At 36.7% G+C, this 17,384-nt stretch overlaps 1 protein-coding gene across 1 annotated transcript; it reads left to right on the top strand.

Annotated features, from left to right (window-relative positions):
- Window positions 1-10,164: 10,164 nt before the first annotated feature.
- LOC121368686 lies at window positions 10,165-17,325 on the top strand. The gene is made up of 4 exons (XM_041493425.1): window positions 10,165-10,417; window positions 11,430-11,560; window positions 16,783-16,856; window positions 17,187-17,325. Exons 1-4 carry the CDS (start codon window positions 10,216-10,218, stop codon window positions 17,323-17,325), a joined length of 546 nt encoding a protein of 181 aa, XP_041349359.1. The 5' UTR covers window positions 10,165-10,215.
- Window positions 17,326-17,384: the final 59 nt, after the last annotated feature.

Genomic DNA, 17,384 nt, shown 5'->3' on the forward strand with positions numbered 1-17,384 from the left:
ATTTTGCTGTACATTGTATTATGCTTATATGTTGTAAAAACGTAAAGCAATAAATACCAAAACTAATAAATCCTATTTACGACTGACATTATTGTAGCATGAGTATTACCTACCATTGAAAAAACACAAAAAACCCACACGCAAACAATACACCTCGATTACCAGTCTTCTAGATTGTTCACATACTGTACAGTTAAAATTAAAGTTTGTTTTGTTTAATGAAACCACTAGAGCACATTGAATAAATAATTACCAGCTATTAGATGACAAATATTTGGTAATTCTGACATATAATCTTAGAGAGGAAATCCGCAACATGTTTCCATTAGTAGCAATGCATCTTTTATATGTGCAATCCCACAGAACGAATAGTACATACCACGGCATTTGATATACCAGTCGTGGCGCACAGGCTGTAATGAGAAATAACCCAATGCCTCCCCCTCCCCCCCCCCCTCCTCCCCTCCTCTCCTCTCTCTCTCCTCTCTCTCTCTCTCTCTCTCTCTCTCTCTCTCTCTCTCTCTCTCTCTCTCTCTCTCTCTCTCTCTCTCTCTCTCTCTATATATATATATATATATATATATATATATATATATATATATATGTATGTGTATGTATGTGTGTGTGTGTGTGTGTGTGTGTGTGTGTGTGTGTGTGTGTGTGTGTGTGTGTGTGTGTGTGCGTGTATATTTTGTCATTTCAGGGTTTTTTTAATACTATTCATATGCAAAAATAATAATAACAATAGTAAAAATACTGAACTTCTAACTGTTTAGTGGTATACTGTAAAGAATATATAGCTATACTTATATAACAAAGCATAGTACGTGTCCACTCAGGTCGCATATTATTATATATAATTGTAATTAGTTTGTGATGTTTTCTATCTCAAAGGAAAATAAATTAATAATACATTTGGAAATTTAAGCACAAATCCAACATTTTAATTATACTTACTTCGAATATAGACAAGACATCCATCATATATTTAGTATTCTAATCTTGTACATTTGTATTATGGTAAGTGGGTGATAATCCAGTTAGGGACAAAATGTTATACGAACAATTACAAACTACACAGATTCAACACCTTATGCACTATTCAGTGCTTTTTTATTTTTGCAATATTTGTATAATATTGACATTTGTTGAAAGGGACTACTTCAGACCCCATCCTCTAAATAATTCGAGCGATATGTCTATAAAAGACTTGTAACCCGGCCGCCGTAAAGGATTTTTTAAATGTGTTTTCAGCTATAGGGACTTACTCTTCAGATTATTTATCTGTAGTCTGTCCCATCCTCTTATAAAAATGTGTAGAGTTTTTTGTGGTTTTTTTATTTTTTATTTTTTTATATATTTTTTTTTTGTGTAAATAATATCTGGTTTGTTTGACGTAAGAAGAAAAGTAAAAGTGTTGTGGAAATAACAAAAATACTATTTTTAGTACAATTTAAAAAAATAAACAATTGGCTCAGAAATAAATAACCTTTATTAAATCCTTGGTATGAAAAAGGCGTTCCTGTGGGAAGGACTAATAACTTAATATCTTCAAATTTGCTAATTTTATATTTTTGTCATAAACAGGTAAATGTTGATATGGAATGTCATCTTGTCGTCTATAAGTCAATAATATTTGCAAAATGCACCATTATTCATCTGGCAGTTGAAAGATACGCTTCACATTTCAGGCACTCTGCCTGGAGCTACCCAACCCACACATAGTGATATACTGAGAACAATTACCAATACTTACATAGGCGTAGTAAACGTTTCATAGAACTGATCTTCATAAAACACACCAATATTTATAGATCCGAAATGTGGAGCAACATTATGTATACTATAAAAAAAACTGTCGGTAATTGCATTTATAGTGAGAAACTGTAATGTAAACGATAATCATAAATGGCATCATTTGTCACAAGCACGATATATGGGTTAGAATTATCATTAATAAATGTCGTCCAATAAGTTCTCGAGAAAATAATATATATATATATATATATATATATATATATATATATATATATATATATATATATATATATATATATATATATATATATATATCACTGTTGCAGAATAGTGTTATTTGCAATTGCCAATAGTCATACTTGGCACAAGATATATACCATATAAAAGTGTTGCAAAGTACTTTGTCATGTGCCGTCACGGAATTTCGAGCATAGTAATGTACCGTGTCAATGGTTTTAGTAAAAATACAATATAACAATACATGTATATCTTAAACAGATGTCACCAGCATACAATCATATAATGCCATATTTACTAGTATTGTGCATGTGCGTATATCACCACAAATATCATAAATACCATCATTTTATATATATTCAAGTTCATACTCTTTTTTTGTAATATTAGTATATTACAATTAACATAAATAATAATAAATACACACAACCTAATATATAAATGAGTTCATAACCGTATCTTTTGGGACAAAGGTTAGCCTGGTGCAAAACTGTGCAAACACTGTGCAGTATCTTCCAAGAAAACACACTGAAGATTACCAATGACTCGTATCACAAACAGCAGCAGAATGAAGTTTGAAATAAAATAAAGATTTTTTTTATCAAAAGCCAAGCTGGAACAACTAGTAAGAAGAAAGACACCGTAGATTGAGACACAATCAGCTTCTGTCTCAGTAATGCAAAAACAATAGGAAGACAAGCTATCATAGCCAGACAGAGGAAACAGAAGGATAAAAATTTAAAGCAGGATACTGAGTTTGAATTATATTTAGGCTTATATTTAGAGTTAGCGTATAATATTTTATGACAACAAAAGTGTTAAAAACCTAACTGAGGTGTTTGTTATGTTTATAATATATTATGACAATAAAATGTTAAAACTTAACTTTGTTGTTTATAAAAACTATATACACATTTTGCTACAATTACATTTGGAATGTTTTCCATTTCTTTCATTTGTTGTGAAATCACGTATCTTTTTTGACATATCATAAAGGAAACCGACGTTCTCCAGAGAGATACGTGCTCCAGCCGACAGGGTATACTAGCATTGTGAATGATTATCTGATTATGTGCAGACTGAGTTGAAACAAGCTGAAAAAAACATGTTGTTTTATTATGAGCTATGCGATTTTTATATGTGTTCAAGAAGTGTCATAAGGCAAAACTCAATGGGGCTGATGATAATTGTTAAATTCACTCCGCAAGTTTTCCATCTTAACGGAGTTGACAGGCTTATCATATATTAATATATAAATGTGTACTACATGACCTTTAATGACCTGTGATGACCCCCACACTCTTTTCAAAGCTAACCTCCACTGGAATACGATGGAGCACATCGTTCTGCATGTAATGAACATAGTGGGCGTTTTGACTCTCTCGAGTAGGACGAAATCCTAAAATTGTGGACTGTCCCCAGACTAACACAAGGTGCCTTATAGTTTAATGACGTATTGCCCCTCCATCATATACGATAATTTGGCTCTCTAGATCTCCTCGGGTTCGATGAGTCGTAAGATTGATCCGTCTCAGTGGAATGAATATCACGATGTGTCGAAAGTCATGGTATGTGTTGTCATATCTTTGAAAAGGTTCATCTGTTAAGGCATATAGGAAAGTAGACGATATTAATTCAAACCAACATATAAATTAAAATGGCATCGATGGACAAATATAACTATTTGCATGGATTGACAGTATGTGTCTTAAATATACTTCCATTTCTTTCAGCGACTTTTGTGCGTTGAAGACAAAATTCTTCTAGTATTGAACAGCGATGATGTAGTATCGTCATGGAGGCCTGGCCGGATTCTTTTGGGTAGCGCCAAGTGGGACTGCAACAGTACTCTTTCCACAAAGGGAAGCCGTGGAGGAATTTATGCTAAAATTCTCCAAATCTACTTCCCTACAAAACTGAGAGTTTCCATAGACACCATCCAAGCAGGGTGCGTATATACGTTAAAAAAAAAGAGCAAAACTTTTGTTTACAAAATATATTTGCTTTCGATACAGAATATAATCTGTTATGTTGATGTTTTTTGTCGTTAGTGCTGATAAGAGTAAAACATTTTTATCGCTTAAGATGAACTAATGAATTTATCTATTTCAAAAAATCAATTTGTCTACTACTTGCATCTTAATTTTCTATTAGCTCAGTGGGTTGCGTGCTGGCCTGAGGTTCTTGCGTCGCATGGTCGAATTACCTCAGTGAATTCATTCAGCTGACTGGGGTTTTGGGGGTTTTTTTGTCGCTCCAACCAGAGCACAACAACTGGTCAAAGACCGTGGTATGTGCTTTCCTGTCTGTGGGAAAGTCCATATAAAAGATCCTTTGCTGCATTAGAAAAACAATGTAGCGGGTTTCCTCTGATGTACACCAAAGATCGTGGTACGTACAATCCTGCCGATGGGAAAATGCATAAAAAGCTATCTTGGTACTTTTTTGAAGGATTGACTCAGGTGTGGCCACATCGAGTTTCATCTCTTTCTCTGCCAAAATAACCGAATATATAATATCAAATAGTGATAGTTTATAATGTGCGGATGTGTCGTTAAAAGGCTATGCCTTTCCTTTTTCAGTCCATTTGACATGATCGAAGAAGCAAATATCCACTTCCACTATACACCAGGAAATGAAAAACGGGATTTTCTTCAAACAAGGACTCGGCGGCACACAAACCTGTTAACAACATTAAATAATATTCTTGGAAACATTGACTGGAAGCAAAACAAAAGCACCGTCATACCATTCAACGAGGATTACGAATCGGACAGACCCAAACGATACTTCGTCCTTCACAAGAACCACGGAGACAAAAACCTTTCATACTCTGAATATTCAACTCAGGATGAATTGCTAAAGAAGAATCATGATTTCACTCTTAAATGCTTCAGTTGTCATGGAAGATCGCGGGTTTCCTACACATTGTATGTATTACTTGGCAAATGATACAATTTCATAACTAGTTTGGTGGTGTGGTGGGTTGGCAAAGAGATTATAGTGGTTTGCATATGATCAGTGGACCATAAATACAATAGGGGAATGTAGGTAAGCAATGGTTGGCTGGCCTTTACGAGGTAAATAGGGGAATATAAATATTATTCTTCCGACGCCGATGGGGTCAACTTTAAGCGTTAAAGTTTCGTATTTAGATCTACTTCTCACAGACTATAAATCCTAGACCAATGAAACTTGATTTATAGTTGCACCTACATTACAGTATTTGTTATAATACTCGAATCTGAAATTATTTTCCTTTTTTGCTTATAAAGTTCTAGGATGTTGTACCAGATAGATATCTCACTACTGGATGCGCGCCTAGATAAGGTTAATGGTTAGTCAGCGGGACGCATGTGTAGTGACTAAGTTTCAATCTATACCCATCAGCCATAAACTGCTTGTTTAATTAGTAGGCCACCAACGTTTATTCTTGATATGTATATATTGATTTTAGCATGACAAACGTGTAAAGCAGACGCAAAGATTTCTAGTTAGGTACCACAACATAATATATCGATGGTGATGTTGAGATGAACGGTGAAGCCGTAGAATGTTATTTTCGGTAAGAGGTTACACCACAAAGCCGTGTTCCAGTCTTGCTGTCAGATGACATACATACATACATGTATACATACATACATACATACATATACTCTTCAAAAGAAGAAACGCAAAACCACATTGTCGTAACATTTGGAGAATTGATTTAATTATTGAATGGTGAGTTCGATAATTACCAAATGTTGCAGGATTGTTCACAATTCACTCTAGTCCATTGTGAGTAAGTGATAGGACACACCACTAAGGTCAAGGTCATCTGGAGTCAATACCGGGTGTGGCCTCCGCGTGTGTTGACAACTGCCTGGCACCGCCTGCCCATTGAAGCAACCAGAGTACGGATGACGTCCCGGGGGATGGTGGCCCACTCGGCCTGCAAGGCTGCTGCCAGCTCGGGCAGGGTCTGTGGCTGTGGTTGTCGCTGTCGGAGGCGTCGGTCCAACTCGTCCCATAGATGCTCAATTGGGTTCAAATCCGGTGATATCGATGGCCAAGGAAGGACATTAATGTTGTTGTTCTGTAGGAAAGCTGTTGTGAGACGTGCTGTGTGAGGCCTGGCGTTGTCATGTTGGAACACTGCGTTGGCGTTGGCCATAACTGGAACGATGTGTGGCCGGAGGATCTGGTCCATGTAGCCCTGTGCATTCAGGTTGCCCTGCACGTGGACCAGGTCAGTTCTGCCAGTGTGTGAGATGGCTGCCCACACCATGACACTACCCCCGCCGAATCTGTCCACTTCCTGCACGCAGTTTGCCGCATAACGTTCACCACGACGCCTATACACGCGACATCTTCCATCATGACGTCGGAGCAGAAATCGGGACTCGTCACTGAACCACACCTGTCTCCATCGCAGTTGAGGCCATTGTCGATGAATCTGGCACCACTGCAGTCGGAGTCGACGGTGCTGTGGTGTTAAGATGACACCTCGAACTGGACGTCTGGCACGAATTCCTACCTCACGTAGGGGGTTCCGTACGGTCTGGTCGGATATCCTGCGCAAACCTGGTATTGCTGCGGCTGTGGAGGTGGCAGTAGTCAATCGTTCCCGAAGGTGGCGTACCCGGATGTAGCGGTCCTGCCCGGGGGTAGTGACCCGTGGTCGACCGGATCTAGGGAGGTCACGTGTTGATCCATGTTGCTGGTAACGGTCCCACAGTCTGGAGATGGTGCTTGGGGACGCATGGAATGCCCTGGCAACGGCCGTTTTGGATTCGCCTGCGTCTAGTCGGCCGATGGCATTGTTTCTCTGCGGTTCACTGAGACGTGGCATGTCCTGGATTGTCAACTGTCGGCCAGATACAGAGGCCAGGCAAGCGAACACCCTGCACTTTTATACTGTCGGTGTTCATGTTGCACGTGCAGACAACGCACGTGCAGTGGTGACATGGTTTGCACGTGGCTGCGTTTTTGCGAATATTCACATTTTGGAACTTTATTGTACAGTAGCTGCGTTTTATCGAATGTAACCGTGGGAATGTGTTTGGGACATGCAATGACTTTATATTCACAAAGCATGAACCGGTAGGAAACATAAAATCGGAGTTATAACCCATTTGTACCCTTTTGCGTTTCTTTTTTTGAAGAGTAATATATACATCCATACATGCATACATGCATGCATACATTAATTAATTAATTAATTAATTAATTAATTAATTAATTCAAATACAACCCATTATGTGTCTTTTCTAGAGAGTGGTGTTGCTAATTTCTACTAGTCATTTCAGTTTCATATTTCTAGTTAAAGGGACATGCCTGAGTTTGCTGCAATGTGTATAAATGTTATCGACAAATAAAATATTTCTACGACTAAACTTACATATTAAATACATTTTTTAATTTAGAATATTAGTGGCTGTATATTAAACGTGTTTCTGATCGTTCTAATATTTGTACTAGGTTAATTTTCATTTTATTTCCTAAAAAATATTTGTTCGTACCTACGAAATTATTTGAAGACAAAATCCAGTTTGGGCGTCTTACAAATATTAAGACGATCATAAACACATTGAATATACAGAAACTGATATTCTAAAAAAAAATAAAAAAAATGTTTAATGTATAAGTTTGATCGTAGAAATATTTTATTTGTCGGAAACATCTTACAATGCAGCAAACTCATGAATGTCCCTTTAAATGTTCTGCCAAAATGTGTGTATGCCGTAAATTCCCGTGTACCTGCTTTTGAATTTGAATTTTTTTTTTCCAGTGAATTACTAATAAAGAAAGTGGACAATAAACCCAAATTAATTAAGTATCTTTCCCAGGTAAGTAAAGGCATGATTTTATTTTAAGCTAAATATCCTCTTATAATAGGTTAATAGAATTACGTAAAACAGAAAAACTTAGCATTTTTACTTTCATACATTTTACCACATAAGATATGTTTTCAAAAACAAAATTCGTTTTAATTGTAAAATAATAAACTTTAAAAGTCCTATGTCGAAGTTAAAACTACAATATTTTGTTATTTTTACATTTATTTGTAATAAATAACTACAAATTAATCGATCGCACGCATAATCTATATATAAATACTACTCAAAAGAATTTAAGGGTCAGACGATATTTTCGACATTATTTTCTGAATGTCCATTATATTAGCTAGACCATAATGTCACGCATGATATTGTTCCATTTTGACGAAAGTGGGTCTAAGCAACCCATAAATGAATTAAAATCCACTGTCATTGACACTGTCGACTAGTTCTAATGGCGAAAACATGCTTACATTTGCACGTAAATTAGGGCGAAAGCGAAAGGTCTGCTAAGTGCCCATAACTTGCTTTTTCACAAAGCGCTTCATTTGCACGCTTTGCATGTGTATTCCATGTTCCCAATGCTGAATTTCCGTATAATTGGAGCTTGCGTTCGTGTACGGTGCACACTCCAAATTCGACAATGGTACGACTTCAACTGACTATCGAAGATCGAGGAAGGGCTATTGCTTGGCTTCAAGATGGCAATACGCAAAGAAATGTTGCTCTGAGACTTGGTGTCAGTCAGAGTGTCGTTGGCCGACTGTGGCAACGGTACCAAGCAACGAATTCTGTTCGAAATCGTCCACGTTCGGGAAGACCCCGAAGCACTACAAATAGAGAGGACTGCTACATCACCAATATGGCTCTACGTCAACGCACAACCACTGCACGCCGATTACGTGACAATCTGCGGACTGCGACTGGAACTCGAGTGTCTGATCAAACCATACGCAATCGTCTGAGAGCCAATAATCTACGCTGCCGTCGCCAGGCTGTTCGACCACCACTCCTACCACGTCACAGAACGGCCAGACGTCACTGGTGCACGCTTCATCTGCGGTGGCAACGTGTTCAGTGGGGTCGAGTGATGTTCACTGATGAGTCCAGGTTTAGTCTCCAGTTCAACGATGGTCGGGTTCGTGTCTACAGACGTCCTGGGGAGCGCTTCGCTGACGTTAACGTTAGACAACGTCACCGGTTCGGTGGTGGCAGCGTCATGGTGTGGGGCGGCATCTCTATCCACCACAGACCCCCCTCTATGTGGTGGATGTCAATCTGAATGGAATCCGCTATCTGAATGAGATTATACGGCCGTTGGTTCTCCCAGGCCTTCAGCAGACTGGCGGCGGGGCAGTTCTGCAGGATGACAATGCCAGACCCCACCGCGCCAGGGTGGTAACGGACTTTCTCAGACAACAAGGTATCGCCAGGATGGATTGGCCAGCATATTCGCCTGACTTGGCCCCAATAGAGCACGCCTGGGACGAATTAGGCAGGAGAGTTCGGGATAACCATGCCCCTTCGGCCAACCTTCATGATCTGGGTCAACTTCTTATGGCAGAGTGGCAGGCCATTCCCCAAGAGTTCTTCAGACGTCTGATCATCAGCATGAGGCAACGATGTGTCGAGTGTATTCGCGCCAGGGGTGGATTCACACACTATTAAACGAATGTTCTAATGTGTAAAATCCATGTTTGACAACCTTCAACTTTGACAGCATGTCATGTGACTTTCTTGTATACAGTGACGTTTATTTGTGGTTTTTTGTAAATATGGAACAATAAATAAAAAAATTGGTGTAGTTTACATCATCAATGTAATACACTCTGAAACTTATTTGGTTATAAATTTTTGACCCTTAAATTCTTTTGAGTAGTATATATAATAATTTTAAAAGGTCTTGTACTGGACGACAAGAGGGGTTTTCCAAATATTGTATGGCTAAATATAGCAAGGTCACCATCTGCAAAGAATTATAGTGTGTTGGAATGTGTACGCATAAAACAGTGACGCCATTAGTTAATGCGTGTGACATTATTTCAAGATTTCACCCTAAAATATTTTTATTTCTACCAGTAAATGGAATTATTTGCTTATAATGTTTTGTAGGCATGTAGCTGAAGGTATAGACTTTATGTTTTAAACCACAAATGTGAAACATACCAATTTGGTTTTCGTTAACTGAACCAGGTACTTTACGGCTGATTTATCAGAAGAAATGTACATGCAGAAGACTCCCACTGCAAATATGTATGAGTAGCCGAGATTGAAAATTAGGCATGTAAACGCAGGTTTAAAATGTGCTGGGTAGTTCTCAAATGTTATTTATTTTACTAAACAGCTTGATTCAAACTCGCATTTTGTTGGGGATATCGAAACAAGTGTCAGTGATGAAATGGCGTTAAAATACAGCGTAGATCTGTGGGCAACAGATCCCAAGGAGTTATTACGAATTCCAGTTGCTGTTGTGAAGCCTTTCTCTGAAGTAGAATTAACTCTTTCTTATTCAACATACGCATCTGCAACTGTTCAAGGATATGTTGGCGGAAAATCAAAGATACGCACCGGCTATGCATCGCAAGGCAACTACGTGATTTGTAAGTATAAAATTGCACGTGTTCTATAATTATCTAAGTATACACACGTGTGTGTGTGTGTGTGTGTGTGTGTGTGTGTGTGTGTGTGTGTGTGTGTGTGTTCAATTCCATAATCGAATTGGCGTGACGCCTTGGTGTTGTGGTTTAGCACTGAATTTAATATGAATGCTGAATTTAATATAATCCAGTCTTGTTTGCAAAATCCGTGTTTCCCTTAAAATCCAAACATTTGTGACATCTATTACTCCCATTTTGTTGTTTATTGTTGGTAGAATGTTCCCTTTGATATATGATTTGCTTCCTAAATGGTGTACGATATCACACGATGTAGAAAAATGCTATATTATTACTACTACTCATCATCTACTATACGTACTAAAACGATAGTCAATTAGCTCATCAATGTCTTATGTCACAGCCCGTATGCGTTTCGCCCAGGATATCATGCATATCCTTACTTCTTCGACAGTTTTTCCACAACATTTTGAGAGTTTCGTGTACAGTTCTTCTGCAGTGACCTTGTCTGCATGATGATTTGCAGAAGTATGAAAAATTAATAGTGTAATAAAACAAAGTGGTGGACCAAACGACCAACGTTCTTAGTATGTGCAGTAGATGCTGAATATGTTTAATGTTCTGCCATACATACTTTCCACGCTATATAACTTAATAAAGTGGGTTTTGTTTTATGAATTGACCAAAATATCTATTTTTGTCAATATAGTAATTTGGGATTTTATTTTGTGATTGGGGAGTCCGGAAGATAACTGTAGTGGAGGGTGCTGGGTGGAGATGTTATCTACTTTAAGTTTTAAAATAATTTGTGCTTAAGGCATTGGCGATGGAGGCTAGTTAGTGTTGTATTTGAACACAATAAATTAAAAAGAAAACCAGAGAAATAATATGACCAAAATAGAATGGGGTAAAATTTGAGGAAACACTGGGTCTGGTTACTTTTTAAGTAAAACAGTATTAATGGCAATATGTTGAAGAATATTTTCTACCGCTACAGCGCAACAGTTTAATAGTGGTGCAAACATCGATGGCGGCATTTCCGCATACCACTGGAATGCTACTGCCGGGGATCCTACCAACATCAATACAAAATATCGTGTCAATCTGACTGTCGACATCCAACAGAAGGTATACTACACATTTTACGAAAAAAAAATTGATTTTCAGCGTTGGGACTAGTTTACGCTAACACTCATGGCCTAGTCTCCACCGACTGTGGCATACGAACAATGGTATCGTTCTCATCGTCATCAAATGCTCAGTCAAGCTGACGTTGTATACATGGTATTTATCCACAGAGAGTGAATAATCAGCTATACTCAAGTATCGGTAGTGGTCATGGTGCTAAACTAGCATAACGCGTCGGTCATATATACTAGACTCGTTCATTTATCTTGAAGAAGGATCCTTCACCTCAGTGTGAGCACTGTCAATGTACACTGACGTTACGGCACATTGTGGTGGCGTATGAGCATCTTAAGGAAACTAGAAAATATATACTTGTACGAAGAAATGTGATGGAATCATTTCGATTTCATCCTGAACTTTTGTTGCAATTTCTTCGTGATACTGACTTTTATTCTATATTTTAATTTTACTTCTCTGTGATATTTGTATTTTTTTGCAGTTTCACACTGGGTTTTAATTTAGCTGTTGAATTTTTAATTTGATGTTGATATTAACTACATTTTTGCAGTTACCTTAGTAATTTTATATTGATGTTGTTCATCATTTAATTTCTGCATATACCATAGTTTGACGCCCAATAGCTGATTTATTTTTCGTGCTGGGGTGTCGTTAAACATACATTCATTCATTAGCATAATTTAATAATAATGTGGTGCTTAGGCTAAATGTCTTGGTGCTTAGTTCTGCGTGAGTGACAGGTTCATTTCTGGGGTGGATTAGCTTGTGGATCATCAAGCTGGGGTGGTATACCTGTTATTTAGCCACAGAGTGGATAATAAACCGTTCCCAAGTATCAGCATTAGCTGTTTTACTTATCACAATGTCGGTGGTTCTTAATTAGGCTTTTGGTGCATGAGTGACATAATTATTTCTAGGATGGATTAGCTTATGGATCATCAAGCTGTGTTGATATATATTATATTTATCCAAAAGGCATAGACGTTGGGAGGGGCTGAGGCAAGGTTTGGCACTGCCCTACCCCTAGGTCTAGACCTGAAAATGTTTTCACGTGTATTCGCTAGTTAAAGTATATTATTATGTTAGTTTTACATATTTACAAATATTGGCATTTAGCAACATTTGTCAGGATTAATTTTACATGTAGAAATCTTGACATCTCATTTTAGAACATAAATTTCACAAATTTCGCGAATCCATCTAGAATTGATGTAAATATGCTATCAAGGGAGTCTAAAGGGTTTAATAATAATTTGATTGCTTTTTATTAATATTCATAATATGTGTCATATAACTGTTTTTAGAATTTAGGAAAATGTATTTCAGGACATCTAGTTTTTTGTTTTGTTTTCTGGAAGAGCATGTTTCCAGACGCCCATCGAAAATTGGGCGCATGTGAAATATATCTCAATCAGTTAGCACCTCAACTGTTTACTTACCTAGACTATGTCTCTGTATTATGACAGATTCAACCTATACATTAGTATATATCAGAAGTCTTGCCCACTTGAAAATATTCCTATGGACGTTAATGACTGAACGTTAATAGTCAATAGTTCCAAAGTATTAGGTGGATTCGGGGTAGATTAGCTTATGGATCATCACGTTGGTGTGGTATACCAGGAATTTAGCAACACATAGTGAATTATAGGCAAATGTCCCCTAGTTTCCATAGTGGTCATGGTGATTAACACACTTGTTGTGTTCTTAAACTATAGACCGTGGTGCGTAGCTATGCATGACTGGCATGTCCATTTATGGACTGAGGGTGGAGATCACAGGAGATACACTCACACTAGTTGAAACTAACATTGCTGGTGCCCCTGAAACTTTGCTCAACATGGCATATCCTGCAGGTGCAAAAAAAAATAGTGAAACCTGCAACAGTACTAAAGTACTAATAAAAATTATACCCAGGTGATTTTCCAGTCTTATATATTAGTTATGAAAATCCTTGGAATAAAAACCATAAAAATGTGTCAGTATTATCATGACCTGTTATGGTATTCAAACAACCGGTACCTAAAATGACAATACATGACCTGTTATAGATAGAAATATGAGATTTATTTACAATTTTACTGCAAAACATATGTAATATGAAACAGACTATAACACCAAGTTTGATATTCAACACACCTGAGATCACCTCTCTGCTTAGCTTAGTACTTGTGATTTCACCTGTCAAGTGTAATCAACATAAACCTGAGAAACCTAAGAAAACCTAAGGAAATTGGCTTAGAGGTCGTAACGGATTGTCAACATGAACCAAAACAACTATGGGCTACCTACTTGATTTTGAAATTCATTCTAGGCCCCAGTTAATGGGGAGAATGCTAGCTTAAAATATTCCCAAAATTGAACAAAATTGGTAACAAGCTGGAAGTCATAAATGTGTTATAAGTGTGGTTCGTATTGGATATATTGGTCGTTGTAGTGGCCAGTTATTATTATTATTATTATTATTATTATTATTATTATTATTATTATTATAACAACTGTTAGAAATAGGAAATACATATCAGATTGTTATTGAGAAAAAGGCTAACGTAGACTATGTTGAAATTCCAGTTGATAGAGAATTAGATGAAATATGTATTTCCAGTGAAGGAATTCGTTTCTGGGAAAACATTGGTTATAAGTTTGAAAGAGTGAAAACGAAATTTAACTAGGGCAAACAAAATGAAGAAATAACAATTTAGAAGGAGTTTGGAGATCAACGTTTAGCTAGGGAAGAAAGATAATTAGTAGGAATTAGATAGGAATAAAAATAATTACAAGAGGAGGAATTGTAATTATAAGATAACAGACAATCAGAAACAATACCACGAAAAAGAACTAATGTTTTTTTTCTTTTTTAGGGAGTGAAAGAAAGAAAGAAATGTTTTATTTAACGACGCACTCATCACATTTTTATTTACGGTTATATGGCGTCAGACATATGGTTAAGGACCACACAGATTTGGAGAGGAAACCCGCTGTCGCCACTACATGGGCTACTCTTTCCGATTAGCAGCAAGGGATCTTTTATTTGCGCTTCCCACAGGCAGGATAGCACAAACCATGGCCTTTGTTGAACCAGTTATGGATCACTGGTCGGTGCAAGTAGTTTACACCTACCCATTGAGCCTTGCGGAGCACTCACTCAGGGTTTGGAGTCGGTATCTGGATTAAAAATCCCATGCCTCGACTGGGATCCGAACCCAGTACCTACCAGCCTGTAGATCGATGGCCTGCCACGAAGCCACCGAGGCCGGTTTCTTAGGGAGTGAATGCATTATCATAGAGAAAGGTAAATTGAAAAAGTGTAATTCACATGAAAGTATAATCAAGATGGAAGCCAAGAGTATGCCTGTTTGCTTCTAAAATACTGTGTTTACAAAGATTAGGTGTCGCTAGTAACGCGGATGTATACTGAAAATTACTACGTTACCACTGTAGCTGCAGCAACACATGCAAAATAAGCCGAACGGTATTCGATAGTATACAAACATAGCGACAACATATCAGAACAAATAACTTTTACGGAAATGATTGCCATATACTCAGTAGTGTTGCAAGGAAAACAATTTTCTCCCATCCCTAACCATGCAAGACATGCGTATTCCATGATGTCAGCCCATGCGGAATAAATCGGTCTTGCATGACCACGTGACTTCTGTTGTTTGAGCTGATATTAACGTTGGGTGACATCACGTAAACGTCAAAATAACGCAAGAAATGCTTTTTATATTTCATAAAAACAAGGAAACCTGCTGTCATAATGAAATTACACTATCATTTTCGGTTTATACTTTTAGTATAAACGATTTTTGGGTACGATCTTTTCAATGGTTATGTTTATTTTATTGTAAGATAAAACATAATTTTGTTTAGGTTTTTCACGTTTTCCCAAAATGCTTGTTTGTCATCTACTGGATGGGAGAAAAATAATCCTCCATTGTATATCCATGTGGGACAGGGCTATTCGAAACTCGGGTGCATATGTACTCTCGGGTGGAATAGCCCTTTCCCACATGGACACATACGCAGGATTCTTTTAGTATGACTTGAAAAAGCACAATCATGACATACCTCATGATGCACGGTTCATGTTATTTTTAACATTATATATAGACATCAATTATAAAACTTTGTTTTAATATTACCTTTTAATTATTTTATGATACTAACGTATAATTCATCTCATAGCATTTATGTACCTTACAAACAATCATTTAGAAAGGGATTCTTACTATTTTCCAGCAATCACACAATACAAGATATCACATTTAAGATATTTTTAAAAAAACAGGGGCAGCTTGTTTCGGACATGCTTTAAAGACATTTTTCTTTGGCTTAACATGCAGGCAATGTGCAAAATTATGGACAAATACAATTCCACCAGTATGGTAACTGAGCAATACCCATTTAAAATAATCATCGACCCGTTAATATTTACAAATGTTGTATAGGTGTATAACATATATTTATTAAAATAACCACATAACGTCATTCAATAAACGTCAAACGTGTGTAAACAATGTTATACAAATATACAAATACTGAATAATAAACGAAGATGAATAAGGAACAAATGTTGAAAATAGGATATATATATATATATATATATATATATATATATATATATATATATATATATATATATATATATATATATGATTGTGGTTGTGGCAGAGACTAACAAACGATTTAAGAAGAAAGATGTGTAGAAATTCATTGAGAAACATAAAAAGTGAAATATATATTTTAACAGCGTACACACTATATAAACATAAGCACATATCAGTTGTTTCGCCATGCTAGTTTTTACAGGAGTTTATTGTGCGCAAGAATATCATACCACACATCCATGTAGGGGTCGAGTGGTATTAATCATGCGCACTATAAACTCATGTAATAAATAACATGGCAAAACAACTGTTATGTCTTTCTGTATTTATTGCACCCTCCTCTGTTGTGATCAACAAAAGTTTAATTAAATAACACAACTTACGTCTGGAAAGTTGGTTGAATTTTATGGAATCGACGGAACACTGAGTATCCTGGCAAGGAACGTGACGTCATTCCTGGCTACGTTTATGTGACATTTTGTATCACACATATGTTCAATAAAAAACAATCGATTGGACGGTCAGACTTGTCTTTATTACTATAGTAAGCTTAATAAATGGGTATGTAATAAACATATATATTGTTTGTAGATTTTGTTCAGTGCTTCTCTATCCTGGCACAAGAAAGACATAACTATAGACTTGGCACCGCCAATGGATATTATGTAAGTACTGATATCTTTGTAAGAATATAGTTTGTCTACCATTCAACTTCAAACATTAAACAATCACCAACATAGTTGTTAATCAATACTGAGAACATTGCACTGTAATTGGCATAATCATTTCTATCATTTGTAACAAAGCATTTGATTGCATTGTTATATGTTTACGACAATTATTACTGTTGCTATATCATTACTGTTGTTATTATATTTGTGCTAGACTATTGGCTTCCCCAAAGAGCTGGGGTAATAGGTTATTATCCCACCCGTTTTTGTAGGGTTTAATGTTGTTCCTATATCTTTAGTAATTTCACCTTATTCTATTTTTAGGTTAAAACCATCTGTACATGTGTTATCTAAGGTTAAAGGTTTCAGTCAATGTGTGGACAGTAACGTGAAAGTGAGCGGACATTTCCATGTGTCTAAAGCTGAACTCGAGGTTGAAGCGTTTGGAGTTACAATATGGTAAGACATATGAATATATTTATAGATATGTCATATAAGTGTGATATATATATATATATATAT

This window comes from Gigantopelta aegis, chromosome 3 (genome assembly GCF_016097555.1).
Source record: "Gigantopelta aegis isolate Gae_Host chromosome 3, Gae_host_genome, whole genome shotgun sequence".
NCBI classification, from domain to species: Eukaryota; Metazoa; Mollusca; class Gastropoda; order Neomphalida; family Peltospiridae; genus Gigantopelta; species Gigantopelta aegis.